We start from the raw sequence: 17,839 nt of genomic DNA on the forward strand, positions 1-17,839 counted from the left end.
ATACTTCTCTCAATACAATCTATTTATTGAGCCTTCAATCATTAAGTAAATATATACTAATACATGTGCTTGGCACTGTTAGGGCTCAGACTACAACCACAAATAAGACAAACACAGTTCTTACTCTTTGAAGATCACATAAATGCAGTCTGGAACACAAAGGTTCCTCCTGCATGGATAAAATATTCTTATTTACTGTCACCTGAGCAAGTACAGTTACTATATAAAATAAACCTTAGGAAAAGTAATGAATAGAACAATTTTCCAAACATATTTCCTTACCAAAATGTTAGCCTTAATTTTTGAAAGTATACTGATCCCTCCATGACAGATTATAAACTATCACTTCACCACATTTATCAATAGCTTTTCCTTTAGTTAAGTACAAGACATCTACTTATTCCATCTCTCTCCATCCTCAAAGCTGCAATCTACCAAGGCCTCTGGCTCATTTTACCTACTACCCTTGCTGCATTCAGTATGAACTTCAATTACTCTTTTAACACTCTGCCATAGATTTCTCTTAACCTCTCACCTCTAAAAGCATTTATTTCCATTCTATCTTCAAGACCCAAAGAAGCATCACAGTCTTTACAAAAGAAATAAAAATGATGAAAAGATCTCAATTTAGAACCTCACACACCCCAGAGGCACACATACTTATTCCAGCTTCTTAAATGTCTATCTCACTATATTAATCTGCTCAAGGTCAACATTAATCTCTCAAACAGTTGCTAAGATTTGGCCACTGTTGTCTTCCTTCACATACTTTGTGGCTCACAATTGCAACAATGCCATTGGTGATGGCATTGCAACAACGCCATTAGATTTTCTGGCTAATTCTTGCTATTTTATCATCTAGTTTGCCAGATACAAATTTTGGGTAAATCTGATCATTCAATTATTCCATTTTTCCTGTCAGGTTACCACACACTGGTGGAGAAAATAATAAAACTAGTGTAATTGATTCCATGACCAATTCATGGAACTTAGATTTGCCTGGTCCTTCACACTACTGCGTGAAAATCATGCTTGTTTTAAACATCATATTATAGTCACAACAGTTATTCTAACCTTCTGAATTCTTCTCTGGATCTTAACTTCATCCCTCAACTTTTAATTCACTCTGAAAATCACATTACCTTCAAATCCACTCTGAAGATCAACATAATCAAATGAAAAGTTTACTCTACTTCTTTATCTACATAATTCTCCACATCTTTCCCCATTCTTCTTCTACTCTCACTTCAGGCTAACATTGGGTGTTTAGGGCCTTAGTCTACCATTCCCCCTCAGTTTTCTCTCATATCATCTACTTTTCCCTTTCCCTCTGTTTTCTCACTCTATTAATATGAGCAAGCCACTCCAACATATGTGCAAACCTCAACCACAACCACCACCACCAAAATTCTTTTGGTTATTCAAGACGCTGCAGATACCAGATGCCACTTCTTCAGGAGACAATTTTCCAAAAACTCTACTCCTTCTCATCAAAACTCTACTTATTTTTCAAAAAGTCTAATTCTAAGCTCTCTTTGCTAAAATCCAGAAGAGGTATCCTTTCTCTTTATTTCCTTTAGAATATGTTATCATACTCTTCTTTATACGGCAAATTTTTCTCAACTTCAAAATAATTTTGTGAGGATTAAATGAGATAATACAAGTAAAACAAATTATTGTAGAGACTACCACATAGCAAAAAATCCAATAAATATTTGTATTAGTAATAACTGATAACCTGGGAGGCAGAGGTTGCAGTGAGTCAAGATCACGCCACTGCACTCCAGCCTGGCAACAAGAGCAAGACTCCATGTCAAAAAAAAAAAAAAAAAAGAATCTAAGAAGACTTAATATCGTAAAATGACAACACTTCCCAAGTTGATCTACAGATTCAATGTAATCCTTATTAAAATTTCAATTTTTTTTTTTTGTAGAAACTGACAAGCTGATCTTAAAATTCATATGGAAATACAACGGACTTGAAATTATCAAAATAATCTTATAAAAGAAGAAAGAAGTTGGAGGACTTGTACTTCCTGATTCCAAAACTTACTATAAAACTGTAGTAATCAAGACAGTGTAATAATATTGGAATAAGGACACACATATAGAACAGGATAGAACAAGGTGCAACTAGTAAATCCATAAAGGCAAAAAGTAGATCAGTGGTTGTCAGGGGCTGGAGGGAATGACTTCCAATGCATAAACGGTTTCTTTTTGGGAGTGATAAAAATATTTTAGAATCAGATAGTGGTGACAGTTGCCCATTGTGTAAATACACTAAGAATCACTGAATTACACACTTTTAAAAAGTGAATCATACAGTATGTGAATTATTTCTCAGTAGAACAAGAAATAAAATCTTACATTTACAGTCAATTGATTTTTTTTTACAATGTCGGCAAGACAATTCAATGAAGAAAGAATGGTCTTTTCAACAACTGGCGCTGATACAACTGAATATCCACATGCAGAAGAATGAAGTTGGGCTACTACCTCACAACATACACAAAAACTAACTCGAAATAGGCCAGGCATGTTGGCTCATGCCTGTAATCCCAGCACTTTGGGAATCCAAGGCAGGAGGATCACTTTTCGAGGCCAGGAGTTCAAGACCTGACTGGGCAACATAGACTCCATCTTCACAAAAATTAAAAATAAAACAAAATGGGTCATATACCTATTACATGATTGTGCACCCCATTTTTCTAAGAAATAGTTAAATTATTTTTTTCTTTCCTCCTCCCCCCCACTTCCTACTCAGCTCTTTAGAAATGCAATTATACACCAGGGGTGGTAGCTTACACCAGTAATCTCAGCACTTTGGGAAGCCAAGGCAGGCAGATCACTTGAGCCCAGGAGTTTGAGGCTAGCCTGGGCAACATGGTAAAACTCCATCTCTACAAAAAATACAAAAACTTGTCTGGGCATGGTGGCATGCACATAAAGTCCCAGCCACCCAGGAGGCTGAGGTGGGAAGATCGCCTGAGCCCAGGAGGTAGAGGCTGCAATGAGCCAAGATCATGCCACTACACTCCAATCTGAGTGACAGAATGAGGCTCTGTTTCAAAAAAAAAAAAGAAAAGAAAAGAAAAGAAAAAAAAAGAAAAACAAAAACATAAAGGAATAAAAGAAATGCAATTATGACCTTTTATCTCCTTTTCACCAGACACTCCCTACAGGGCAAGCTGATCTGATCTAACTATGTGCTTAGACAATCCAGAGTGGAACTCTCACACTGTTACCTCTTGAGGCAACCCTGATCTACAACCAAAAGTATGCCTGCTAGAGTTTTCAGCCACCTCTGTGAGGTATTTTTGCCCATGAAGCCACCAACGTGACTGCCTGAGAGAGAAGGCACCGAAGGGTATATGTGGATCTTCCACCTGCTCATTTCTGCTCCCGTGTAGGCACCTTCTTTAAAAGCGCCCACTTTCTGCTCCAACAGGGAAGCAGTACCCTTAAGGCAGGAAGCCTGTACTTCTTTCCTTAAGCTAACTTTGGAATAAAAAAGTCACTTTATACTAGACTTTGCTCTTATTAATTGGACTCTGCAGGCAGCAAGCAACTAAACCTGTTTTGGCTATATAACCAATACTATAACACTCTTAAGAAAAAACACAGGAGTAAATTATCCTGACCTTTGATTAGGCAATGATCTCTCATATATGATACACCAAAAGCACAGCAACCACAGAAAATAGATAAATTGGAATTCCATCCACATTTAAACTTTTGTACTTCAAAAGACAAAAATGAAAGAGTGGGAAAAAATACCACAGAATGGGAGAAAGTATTTGCAAGTCATGGATCTACTATCTAGAATATATAAAGAACTCCTAGTCAGGTGCAGTGGCTCACACCTGTAATCCCAGCACTTTGGGAGGCTGAGGTGGGCGGATTGCTTGAGTCCAGGTGTTTGAGACCAGCCTGGGCAACATGGCAAAACCCCATCTCTACAAAACACACAAAAATTATCTGGGCGCGGTGACGCACGCCTGTAGTCCAGTTGCCCGGGAGGCTGAGGTGGGAGGATGGCTTGAGCCTGGGAGGCGGAGGTTGCATTCCAGCCTGGGTGACTCTGCCATCTTGGTTCACTGTAACCTCTGCCTCCCAGGTTCAAGTGATCCTCCTACCTCAGCCTCCCGGGCAGCTGGGGCTACAGGCATCCACCACTATGCCCAGATAATTTTCGTATTTTTTGTAGAGACGGGGTTTTGCCATGTTGCCCAGGCTCGTCTCAAACTCCTGGACTCAAGCGATCTGCCCGCCTCGGCCTCCCAAAGTGCTGGGATTACAGGTGTGAGCCACCATGCCTGGCCTAAAGAACTCTTACAACTCAGTAATAAAAGCACAAACCCAGTTTTTTTAAGTGGGCAAAGGATTTGAATAGACATTTCTCCAAAGAAGATATACAAATGGCGAACAAGAACATGAAAAGATGCTCTATATTATTAGTCATTAGGAAACTGCAAATCAAAACCAAATGAAATACCAATTCACACCTACTAAGATGGCTTTAATTAAAAAACATATGTATAATAACAAGTGTTGATGAGGATAGAGAGAAACTGTAACCCTCATACATTGCTGTTGGGAATATAAAATAGTGCAGCAACTTTGAAAAACCATCTGGCAGTTCCTCAAAGTGTAAAACAGAGTTACCACAAGACTCAGCAATTCCACTCCTAGGCATACAGCCAGGAAAACTGAAAATGTATCTACATAAAAACTTGCGCTTGAAAGTTCATGGTGGCATTATTCATAATAGCCAAAACATATAAGTAGTCCAAATGTTCATCAGTTGACGAACCGATAAACAAAACGTGGTATATGTGTATGAAATATTCCGCCATAACAAGAAATGAAGTACTGAGACATAATACTACATAAATAAACTTTGGAAACATTACATTAAGTAAAAGCAGCCAGTCACAAAAGGCCACATAATGTAATTCTATTTATATGAAATATTTCAACCAGCAAATTCATAAAGGCAAAAAGTAGATCACTGGTTCTCAGGGTCTGCAGGGAATGACTACTAATGCATAAAGGGTTTCTTCTGGGGAGTGATAAAAATGTTTTGGAATAAGATATGGTGAATATAGTAAAAATCACTGAATCACACAGTTTTAAAAAGTTAATCATATAGTATGTGAATTATTCTCAATTAAAATAGAAGGGAAAAATCTAAGGATCTATTTAATTTCAATGTAACGAGAAAAAGCAGTGAAATAAAAATTTTATTTTTTATCATTTAGTTAATTAAATTTAGTCTAATTATTCTTACTCACAAGATACAATGAAATCTTACAAACTGCCCATAACTGGACTGTTCTGCATTCCACAGGAAGCATCCAGCTTCCAGTATTCATTTCACTGCAGGGTTTGATAAAATGCCTCTGTATTATTCTAGGTTCTATATAGACTAAAAATCAGAAAGGCTGTCAGAATGATACAGTGATTAAACGCATGGGCTGTAAATTCAGAATGTCTGGGATTCAAACCTTGGCTACCATTTACAAGTTGTGTAACCTTGGCCACATTATTAAATCCCTCTGTGCCTGAATTGTTTCATTTATAAAATGAAAATGAGAATACCTAAGTGTAACTCAAAGGGTAGGTTGAAGATTAAATGAACTAATATATGATTAGTACCTGATATATAGTAAGTACTCAGTAAATGTCAGGAGCTGTTACTGTCTTCATCAGTCTACAGGGGACTCTAGGATTCAACCATAAATTCTGAAGTAGTTAGGACTCAGCTGTAGGGCGATTACAGAGACAATATCCCTTCACCTCTGGGCTCCAATAAATCAAGTAGAGAAAAAAGAATCTACTACTAGAGAAGCATCTAGCATTACATCTTACACAGAGAAGGCATTCCAATAATTTGTTGGATAAATGAATACAGAAACAGAGAGCAAATGAAGAAACTCTGGGGAACAACTTTTCAGGGTAAACTTATTTTTCTTCCTTTGGATGATGGTAGAAAAAAGGGAACCAAAGATCGACTGAGAAGACAAATTTGAAATTCTTTATAGAGTACTGTATCTCATATTTCACTGTAGTTATCATAAAGGGAATCAATAGAATGTTGACTGTTATCTGCTGCAGAACATCTAGAACTGAAAAGATGGCTTTTAAATAAATTAGTGAGTGGGAAAAAGAAAATCAAGAGGATTTCTGATGGTGGTGTAACCAATGTCTCTGTTTTGCTACAATGAAGAGAAGCAGCAAGAATAAGTAGTTGAAGATTTATCTTCCTATAGAAACATAAAAGGGGATTCTGTTGAAACATTATAGAATAAAATAATCATAGTACAACTTCTACTTGACAGCATACAAACTAATCTGAGGAAAAATTGTGAACACTGGAAATTTTTGACTTAGTAGACTCTTATTTCAGGAAGTGTAAGCATAGTCACTGGTCTAGGGGTGATAAGTGACCTCATTCTAGTCAATGAGATAAAAGGAGAAGCTATAGAGGATTTTTGAGAAAGATTTTCCTCCTAGCAAGAGCTTAGTATATAAGAGAAGTTCTCTGTTTTCTGCTTTGAGGAGTTGTATAAGGGAAAGATCTTAAAACTCTGCTGTGGTCTTGACAGAAAAGCCAAAGGGACTATACAGATTCCACCAAGTACCTGACAACTGAGCTGTAGAACTAGTCTTACAATAACTTACCTCTATGCTTCCTACTATGTGAAAGGAAATGAAAATCCCTATTTGTTCCAGAAACTTATTCTTGAAGGGTTCTGTTTCTTGCAGTTAAAAGCATTTATAATTTTTATGGAACTGGATTTATTCCTTCATTTTTCTTGTGTTTCCTCTAAAATTTCCCATCTCTCTGCTTTTACTCTGCTTTCTAGAACATTTATCTTCCAATACTTATTTTTCAACATTTATTTATATACACACAACACATACATATATACACATATACATACCTATATGTCTGTATATACATATACTTTTTAAAATTTCTGGGCTGGGCACCACCGTGCTCACACCTATAATCCCAGCACTGTGGGAGGCCAAGGCGGGCGGATCATGAGGTCAGGGGATCGAGACCATCCTGGCTAACATGGTGAAACCCCATCTCTACTAAAAATACAAAAACAAAATTAGCCGGGTGTGGTGGTGGGTGCCTGTAGTCCCAGCTACTAGGGAGGCTGAGGCAGCAGAATGGCGTGAACCCGGGAGGCTGAGCTTGAAGTGAGCTGAGACCATGTCACTGCACTCCAGCCTGGGCGACAGAGCTAGACTCTGTCAAAAAAAAAAAAAAATTCTGGCTATTAATCGGAATTAGTTTAGCCTGTGCGCTCTAACACTAGCCAACAGGGGAACGACACAGCAACAGGGGCCACATGCGTCAGGGATAAGAACCCCTTCCCTTCCTTTGTCCAAGTGTGCGCTCACCATTGCTCCATCTGTAAGGGCGCACCCTTCTACAGAAGTAACTTGCCTGGCTGAGAATTAAAAATTTAAAAAATAAAAATAAAATAAATTTCTGGTTATTGTATTTTTAATATCTAAGAGGTCTTTCTTGTTCTCTGTTACTTTTGCTTCTTTAGTACTGCTATGAAGCAAGACTGGACTAATGGATCTTATCTCTGATGTTATAGTTATTTTTAAGTTTTCTTCTGTTTTCTGCACTATTTCTGAGTTTCTGTTGACCATTTCTGCTGTTGTCTTTCCTGTTGAAAGCTTTCTTTAAATATCTGGTTATTCTTAACTGTCCATTCATATTTCAGAGTTAAGAAGTCTTAAGATGGGCCGGGCACGGTGGCTCAAGCTTGTAATCCCAGCACTTTGGGAGGCCGAGACGGGTGGATCACCAGGTCAGGAGATCGAGATCATCCTGGCTAACACGGTGAAACCCCGTCTCTACTAAAAATTACAAAAAACTAGCCAGGCAAGGTGGTAGGTGCCTGTAGTTCCAGCTACCCAGGAGGCTGAGGCAGGAGAATGGCATAAACCCGGGAGGCGGAGCTTGCAGTGAGCTGAGATCCGGCCACTGCACTCCAGCCTGGGCGACAGAGCGAGACTCCGTCTCAAAAAAAAAAAAAAAAAGTCTTAAGATGTCAGTATCAACCAAAGCAATCTCCAGATTCAATGCAATCCCTATCAAAATCCTGATGACCTATTTGTAAAAACAGAAACATCCTTTTTAAAATTCACGTGGAGGCCGAGCACAGTGGCTTGTACCTGTAATCCCACCACTTTGGGAAGCCAAGGCAGATGGATCACTTGAGGTCAGGAGTTCGAGACTGGCCTGGTCAATAAGGTGAAACCCCATCTCCACTAAAAATACAAAAGCTAGGCATGGTGGCAGGTGCCTGTAATCCCAGCTACTCAGTAGGCTGAGGCAGGAGAATTGCTTGAACCTGGGAGGTGGAGGTCACAGTGAGCCAATATCATGCCACTGCACTCAGCCTAAGTGACAAAGCGAGACTCCATCTCAAAAAAACAAAACAAAACAAAACAAAAACCACACACATGGAATCTCAAGGGATTCTGAATAGCCAAAACAATTTTGAAAAAGAACAAAGTTGGAGAACTCACATTTCCTGATTTCAAAACTTACTACAAAGGTAGTGTAATCAAAACAGTAAGATGACAGCATAAAGACAGACATATAGACCAATGGAACAGAGAGCACAAAAATAAACTCTTGCATATACAGTCAAATGGTTTTCGACAAGGGTGCCAAGGCCATTCAGTCTTTTCAACAAATGATGCTGAGAAAACTGGGTATCCATATGCAAAAGAATGAAGTTGGACCCTTACCTTACATCATATATAAAAATTAACTCAAAATGGATCAAAGACCCAAATGCAAGAGTATTTGGGAGAAGAATGTCATGACACTGGGATTTGGTGATGATTTCTTGGATATGATATTAAAGGCACGAGCAACAAAAAGAAAAACAGATAATTTGGACTTAAAAACTATAAGCAGAGCAAAAAGTGAACCCACAAAATGGGAAAAAGTTTGCAAATTAAATATCCAATAAGAACTGATATTTAGAATATATAAAGAACTATGCTCAATAACAACAAAACAAACAATCCAATTAAAAAATGGACAGAGAACTTAAATCAGACATTTCTCAAAAAAGATATACAAATGGCCAATAAGCACATAATAAAAGGCTCAACATTGTTAGTCATCAGGAAAATGCAAATCAGCACCATAATAAGGTATCACTTCACACACATTAGGCTATGTTTTTTTGTTTTGTTTTGTTTTGTTTGAGACGCAGTCTCATTCTGTCCCCCAGGTTGGAGTGTAGTGGCATGATCTTGGCTCACTGCAACCTCTTCTCCTGGGTTCAAGCGATCCTCCTGCCTCAGGCTCCTGAATTGCTGGGATTACAGGCATGCACCACTACGTACACCTGTAATTTTTGTATTTTTTAGTAGAGACAGGATTTCATCATGTTGGTCAGGCTGGTCTCAAACTCCTGACCTCGTGATCCACCCACCTCGGCCTCCCAAAGTGCTGGGATTACAGGTGTGAGCCAACGTGCTTGGCCTAGGCTATGTTTTTTTAATCAACCGAAAACAGTAAGTGTTGGTAAGGATGTAAAAAATTAGAACCCCGTGCGATGCCAGTAGGAATATAAAATAGGATAGGTGCTACAGAAAAAGGTGTGGCAACTCCAGAAAAAATAATCATAAAATCAACATGTGATCCTGCAATTCTACTCCTGGGTATATACCCCAAAGAAGTAAAAGGAACTCAAACAGATACTCGTACACCCATGTTCACAGCATTATTGATAATAGCCAAAACGTGGAAGCAACCCAAGTGTCCAATGATGGATGAATGGATAATCAAAATGTGGTAAATACATACAATGCATTATTATCCAGCCTTAAAAAGGAAAAAAAATTTGCTATATGCATTATCCTTGTTGCAACATGGATAAACCTCAAAGACATTAAGCTAAATGAAATAAGCCAGTCACAAAAGGACAAATATATGATTCCATTAATACGAAGTTCCTAGAGTAGTCTAATTCATAGATCAGAGATAGAAAGTAGAATGGTAGTTGTTAGGAACTAGGGAAAGAAGGAAATAGAGATTTAGTGTTTAATGGCTAGAGAGTTTCGGTTTTGGATAAAATTTCTAGAGATGGATGGTGGCGAAGGTTACACAAAAACATGAATGGACTTAATGCCATAGAACCATATACTTAAAAATGGTTGAAATGGTAAATTTTGTTAGGCATATTTTACCCCAATGAAAAAAATAAAAAGTGTTAAGGAATCTTAAATGGCAGATTAGAAACCTGCAGAATGGTGGGTCTCAGTGAGTAATCAGTAGATCTGGCTCTTCACTGATGGGCCTTCAAATATCAGTATATACAGGTCTTTTCTCTTGGGCTGGTGAGAGTCCATTCATAGTATATGAAATAGTGATGGCCAGGCATGGTGGCTCACGCCTGTAATCCTAGCACTTAGGGAGGCTGAGGCAGGTGTATGACTTCAGTTCGGGAGTTTGAGACAAGTCTGACCAACATGCCAAAACCTGTCTCCACTAAAAATACAAAAATTAGTCAGGAGTCATGGCGCACACTTGTAATCCCAGCTACTTAGGAGGCTGAGGCAGGAGAATCGCTTGAACACAGGACAGAAGGCTGCAGTGAGCTGAAATTGTGCTATTGCACTCCAGCCTGGGCAAAAGGACGAGACTCCATCTCAACAAAAAATAAAAAAATTAAAATGGTGATAAGTGCAATGTTCTAAAAATCATTTATATGTTCATTGTCTATATCTCCCTCCCCTCAATAAAACACAAGCTTAAAAAGGCAGAGATTGTTGGCCATTTTTTTAAAAATTGCTATTCCCGGCCAGGCGCGGTGGCTCACGCCTGTAATCCCAGCACTGTGAGAGGCCGAGGCGGGCAGATCACCTGAGGTCAGGAGTTTGAGACCAGACTGGCCAACATGATGAAATCCCATCTCTATTAAAAACAAAAAAATTAGCTGGGTATGGTGGTGCATGCCTGTAATCCCAGCTATTTGGGAGGCTGAGGTAGGAAAATTGCTTGAACCTGGGAGGTGGAGGTTGCAGTGAGCTGAGATCGTGCCACTGCACTCCAGCCTGGGAGACAGCGAGACTCCATCTCGGGGGGGAAAAAAAGAAAGAAAATTGCTATTCCCCAAGGCCTAGAACAGCACAAGATGAATCAACTATTTATAGAATTCTTAATATTTGTATCAGGAATTACGTTATTTCATAATTATAAACTCAATTAATCCTTAAATTACCCAAGGTGTGATATTATTCCCACTTTACTAATGAGGTAGGATATAAGAAGGCTGGATATCTTGAGTACAGAAACTAAGCCACAGTTGGGATTCAAACATGGAGTCTGTATGACTCTACGGCTCATCGTAATCATTATATTATACTGCCGACTTCAGTGTGTGTGTATGTACGTGCATATATGCATACTACATACACATAATACACACACACTATATAGCACAAGTCCCCAAGAATAAAAATCTGTTTTACCACAAGCTAATAATATAACCTGTGAGTTATGGTCTGATGTATGCTGTCCTAGTCAGATTTAATTTTAATAAGTAGTTCAATTTTGTGTGTCTAATTCTAAAACAACCAACTGAAAAGACTATATCTAATAAAAGGTCCATAAATTATGTTACAAAGAATGGCTATGGCTGAAGGGAATACAAATATTTAGCCCAAATAAGAAAAGCTGTCTGGGAGGTGAGGGTGGAGGAAGACGGGACAATGTCAAGATAAAGGTAGAATAAGATAGAGATCAAGAGCACAGATTTCTGACTTACATCTGCCTTCTTCCCCTAACTAGCAGTGTCACCTGAATCAAGTTACTCAACCTCTCTCTGTTTTTTCACTTGTAAAATGGGAATAACAAAAATATCTAGTACCTAGTATCTTGCTCAAAGTAACTATAAAAAATGAATTAAGTAATAAAATGCATTTAACACAGTACTGGGCACAGAATAAGAAGCTCTAAGGTTTGTTGTTGTTAGTGATCAGTCTTCAAATAGTAAAAAGCCTGAAGAGATATGTGAGGAGGGGGCGGTGACTCACTGATATAGTGGGACCTAGTTATTGATGCAAATGAATTACATCTCAGCCTGGGTTCAAAGTCTCCAAGACACAGAAATGGTTGGAAGAAAATTTGCTGGTTATATTGTCTAATTCTGGTTAATAAAAAATTGCCATTCTCATTAGGAGTACTTGCTTCCTTATGACACCTTTGATCAGCCTCCTAATAATATATGTATAGAAGACAGCACAGGATATTAGGAAGTACACTAACTGGTAATGAGAAATAAGAATTCTAGTCCTAGCTTTGATATTAACTAGGAGTGTGATCTGGGATAAGCCATATGAAGAGGAGGAGAAAAAAACAGCATATTACCTGTTATTTCCAAACTTCCAAGTTTACTTTAGAAATATAAACTTACTTTCTCATAAAATACTTGACTTAACTTGCCCTTCAAAAAGTAATTAAATAACTAAGTTAGAAATTTAGTTTAGAAGTCTTTCAATCTGTGCTTAAAAACCTCTGGTATTTGGAGCCAAATGGCAACCTGATCATTTCTAATTTAGAGTTCTCCATCTCCTTGCATCACTAGTGATGATAGCTGAGCCAGCTTTTATAGACAAAGGGGGTGTAGGGTAGTGGTGAGCAGTATGGGCTCTAGAGCCTTACCACCTAGATTCTGTAACACCTTGTTGGCTGTGGAGTCTGACTACATAAGAAAACTAATGCTAAGAAAGCTCATCTGTGATTACAACAGCACCTACTAACTCATAGGATTAATGAATATAAATTTACAATTATGCTCAAGGTTTGATACAAACCTCAAGGCACTATTGAACAGTAAACCTAAACAATGTTGAGCTATTTAAAAATTATAAATTTTACCTATAAGGAAGCAGAAACCAATTTTGGGGAGACTCATTCTGGAAAAAATATTTTACAAAATTGCTCCATTTTCCAATATGGTAACTGGTTTGCTGAGCTCCAAAACTGTGTGCTTTCTCTTTAAAAAAAAAAAAAAAAAAAAAAAAAAATTGGCCGGGCACAGTGGTTCACACCTGTAATCCCAGCACTTTGGGAGGCCGAGGTGGGTGGATCACAAAGTCAGGAGTTCAACAGCAGCCTGGCCAATATGGTGAAACCCCGTCTCTTCTAAAAATACAAAAATTAGGCGGGCCTGGTAGTGCGCACCTGTAGTCCCAGCTGCTCAGGAAGCTGAGGCAGGACAATCGCCTGAAGCTGGGAGGCGGAGGTTGCAGTGAGCCGACACTGTGCCACTACACTCCAGCCTGGGCGACAGAGCGAGACTCTGTCTCAAAAAAAAAAAAAAAAAAAAAAAATTTAATTCAGAGTAATACCTTGAAATTTATATGACTTCCCCCTTAGTTCTGATGTTTTCTAAATTATAAAATACATGTTTATTATAACAAGTGACACACAACAAGATTAAGAAGTATAATACAGGCAAAGCTAATTCTCTCTTCCCAAATCTATTCCTAATCCCACCCCCTAAAATAATCAAGATTATCAGTACAAATGTTTTTACAAGTTCATTTTTTTCTTTTCAAAATTACTACAGATATGATACTCAAAAGCTTACCTCCAGATATATTGATGGTGGATTATGCTCCCCACCAAATTTGTCCAATAGGGCCTCTATATGTTCCTGTGTCAACTTAATCATTTGTTTGATATTCCACACCTAAAAAATATTTTAAAAGAATTTAAATAAAAATCACTTAGGATATGAATTAGAAATATTTTAACGTAGACAACTACATCACAGTAACTGCCAGTGTTCCTCAAATTTTGAGCTTCGAGATCATTTAATATAGTGGTTTTTCTTTTATTATTAAACATCTTTAAATATTTTTCTACACTAGTAATACAACGTATTCTCAACTATAAAAGATTCAAATAATACATGAATATTCAGAATAAACCACGAAATCTCTCTTCATCTTCCTCACATTCTCAAGCCCCCTTTCAAAAAGGTTAAGTTCTGTTTACGGTTTGGTGAGCAACCTTCCATGTCTTCCCTTTACTCATGGAAAAAACATAAAGACATATGTATATGAAATGTACAAATATAATTAAATACATATATAAAATACTTTTAACACTTGCTTTTTTCACAGAATAATAATGCCTCAGAAGTCTCTCCACGTCAATATGCATATATTTTACTCCCTAATGGTTATATAGCATTCATTTCATAGCATTGCACTGCTTATTTCAACAGTCTCTAAACTTCAGTGGTATCCAGGGGTTAGGTGGGCATAGACAATTTTAAGAGAATTTGCAGATCCTCAAGTTTTATCTGTATGTTCCCTGATTGATCTGCTTAAGAACTGGTTCTCCTTCCCTACTTCTTCTTTTAAAATAATTATTTTCCACTTTATAAAAAAAAAGGCAAAGTTCTTTTCCACCTCAAATACTACTAAGATGCATCATTCTGAGATGTATAAATTCCAAAGTACCTAACAAATAGACAATTAAAACGGGGAAATTCCTTGAGAGAAAAGGGGGAAAAATTAAGAGCAGGACCATATTTTATCAATGAAACAAATCTGTGGCAAGGCTCCAAGCCTTACCCATCTATCCAGCCAGCCAGACTAGAATCCAGAAGTTTAGTGGTTATTAAAAGGCACATATTAGCATATTTGTTTTAAGATAAATAAGTCATCAGGTTTTTTTCTTTCTTGATAAAAAAGAAAAACAGTCCAATTTGTCTGGTTTGATAGTGAGAACTGGCTATCAGGTTATATGGCAGTTGAATGATTTCTAAGTTGAATGATCTAAATCTGCAGCTTAAAGGCTTGTCCAAAAAATGCATTTAACATAAATATAATGCACAGTAGAAATTATGACCTTTTAAACTATTCAAAGTAATACACAGTAGAAATTATGGCCTTTTGAACTATTCAAAGTTATAATGAAAAAATGTGAGATATCAATTTTTAAATGTACAGGGAAATAAATGAAAAAAAAAAAAGAGTTCCAAATCTCTTGGTTTATTTAATAATTTCCTTACTAATGGACATTTAGATTATTCGATTTCCTCAACATCAAACAATACTTCAAAAAATAGTTCTGAACTGCTTTTCACAGTAAAGGTGCAAGTTTTATTTTTTGGTATCTAGGTACAGGATTCCAGGATTGAAGGACATACCTATTTTAAAATTTAATATATATGCCAAACGGTCTTCCAAAAGAAGAAATGTATCAAGTCAAGTCCCTATCTGCAGGGTATAAGTCCACTCCTTTCCCCACAATCTCACCAACACCCAGCATAATCACACTTCTAAACTTTTGCCAATCTGAAAGGGAAAAGGCAATCATGTTTTAATTTGTATTTCTTACAAAGTTGAGCACTTTTTATACTTACTGGCCATTTGAGATTTTGGAAAATTTCCTATACTGTACTCCCTTTTATTCTATTGAGTTGTTTTTTCCATATTCATTTATAGATAGTCTTTATTCTGGATACTAATCTTTACTCTTCTGCAAATGTTAAGGTCTTTCAATTGTTTTTCATGACTCTTGTCATATAAAGTCTTGCTACTCAAAGTGTGGTCCATAGACCAGAAGCAGCAGCATCTTCTGAAAGATTGTGAGAACAGCAGAAGCTGGCCTGGCACAGTGGCTCACATCTGTAATCCCAACACTTTGGGAGGCCGGGGCAGGCGGATCACTTGAGCCCAGGAGTTCAGCCCAGCCTGGGCAACATAGCAAAACCCTAGCTGGGCATGGTGGTACCAGCCTGTAGTCCCAGCTACTCAGAAGGCTGATGTGAGGATTACCTGAGCCCAGGAGGTTGAGGCTGCAGGGAGCCGTGACTGCACCACTACACTCCAGCCTAACAGAGTGAGATTCAGTTTCTACCGCCGCCCCACAACCTGCCAAAAAACAAAAACAAAAACAAAAAAACCAGCAGAAGCTCAAGCTCCACCTCAGATATACAGAACTTTAACAAAATGATTCATATGCATATTAAAGTCTGAGAAGCAAGGACAGAGGTTCCAAATTGTTTTTCCAGTCAGGTATTTCAATATTTTCTTTCATGATGCCTTTGCTAATTTCTCATATCTCCAAAAAGTGTTAGATGGCTTCTTTTATCAAGCTACACTTACTCCCCAGGTGATCTCATCCAATCTTGTATCTTTATATGCCAACTATGAACTGACGATGCCCAAAATTTAAAATCCAACTCTATCTTTTCCTCTCAACACCAGATTCCTAACTGCCTGCTGAATATATCTACTATTATACCTAATAAAAGCATTTCAAACTTAACATGTTCAAAGACTAACTTCTGATCTCCCCCATCACCCCCACAAAACTTGTTTTTCCTAGTCTCTTTACCTCAAAAATGATAAGCTCCATTCTTTGAGTAAACCCAAAACTTCAGCATCATCCTTGACTCTTTTCTCACATCTGACAATCCATCTCAAGATCAAAAGATATGTAGATATTAGTCACCTTCGCTACCACTACCATCCTGGTCTAAGCCACCTTCATTTCTCTCTTAGTTTATTACAACAGTTTCTGAAACGGCCTCTCCTGTTTCATGCCTAGAATGGGACAGTAGCTGTTCTTCAAAAACTATAACTGCAGGCCGTGCATGGTGGCTCATGCCTGCAATCCCAGCACTTTGGGAGGCTGAGACAGGAGGATCACAACATAGTAGGACCCTGTCTCTACAAAACAAAACAAAACAAAACAAATTAGCCAGACGTGGTGGTGTGTGCCTGTGGTCCCGGAGGCTGAGGTGGGAGGATCGCTTGAGCCTGGGAAGTTGAGGCTGCAATGAGCCGTGATCGCATCACCCCAACCTAGGCAACAGAGTGAACCCCATCTCAAAAACAGAACTATAACTGCAGATCACATGTCATTCTCTTGCTCAAAACCCTCCACTGGCTTCCTCAATAAAAATCACCAAAGCCATGACCTGGCCCTCTGCTATTTGTCTATCTTCATTTCTTACTGTTCTCCCGTCACTCATCCCTCTCCAATCACACTTGGCCTCAATGAACATGCCAAGTATACTCCCAATGCAGGACTTGTGAATTTACTATTCCTTCTGCCTGGAATGCTCTTCCCCTAAGATTTCTATAAGGTTTGCTATCTTATCAAGTTAATTCATCTCTTTATCCCAGTGTCACCTTATCAATGAAGCATTCTCTTACCTTCTCATTTAGAAAGCCTCTATCCCTCCCATTCCTTAGAGGCACAGAGTCAGTTATACCCTTTGTTAATTTTATTTGTTCCATAGCATATGCAACCACCTTACTATATATATTTTATGTGTTTATTTTGTTAGTGGTGTGTCTTCCCCACTCCCCAAAAGAATAAAGTCCAGGAGAGTATGGGTTTTTGTCTTATTTTTTCTGATTTATCCCCAGAGCCTAGAACAGTGCCTAGCATACAATAAGCACTCAAACATATATTTGTTTTAAAACAAATGAATACTTTATTTATTTTTAAAACAGGGTCTCTGTCTCCCAGGCTGGAGTGCAGTGGCACAATCTTGGTTCACTGCAGCCTCAGCCTCCCTGGCATCAATCCTTCCACCCCAGACTCCCAAGTAGTTGGGACTACAGGTGCGCACCAGCACACCTGGCTAATTTTTGTATTTTTAGTAGAGATGGGGTTTTGCCCCACTGCCCAGGATGGATCTTTCCTTAGAGCATCCCTCTATGATGTGTTCACTGATCAACTGGACAAAACTGTTTTCTAAGTCATAATTTGATAACACAGAGTTGATTATGTTTCCCATGTCTTTAG

General features: G+C 38.1%; 1 protein-coding gene across 11 annotated transcripts in view; it reads right to left on the bottom strand.

Annotated features, from left to right (window-relative positions):
- The window catches only part of BRAF (B-Raf proto-oncogene, serine/threonine kinase), a 202,101-nt gene that overhangs the window by 111,535 nt on the left and 72,727 nt on the right, over nucleotides 1–17,839 (bottom strand). For 10 of the 11 annotated variants that reach the window (XR_013415652.1, XR_013415650.1, XR_013415649.1 and 7 more), the window contains one exon: nucleotides 13,653–13,754. Coding sequence is in view for 5 of the 11 variants with exons in the window: in XM_015135080.3 (XP_014990566.1) it covers nucleotides 13,653–13,754 (102 nt within the window). In the remaining 6 variants the exon portion in view is untranslated. Of the gene's footprint in view, nucleotides 1–13,652; nucleotides 13,755–15,855; nucleotides 15,952–17,839 lie in introns of all 11 variants that reach the window. The other variant, XM_077997569.1, reaches the window with a different exon arrangement.

This window comes from Macaca mulatta, chromosome 3, assembly GCF_049350105.2.
Source record: "Macaca mulatta isolate MMU2019108-1 chromosome 3, T2T-MMU8v2.0, whole genome shotgun sequence".
Classification (NCBI taxonomy): domain Eukaryota; kingdom Metazoa; phylum Chordata; class Mammalia; order Primates; family Cercopithecidae; genus Macaca; species Macaca mulatta.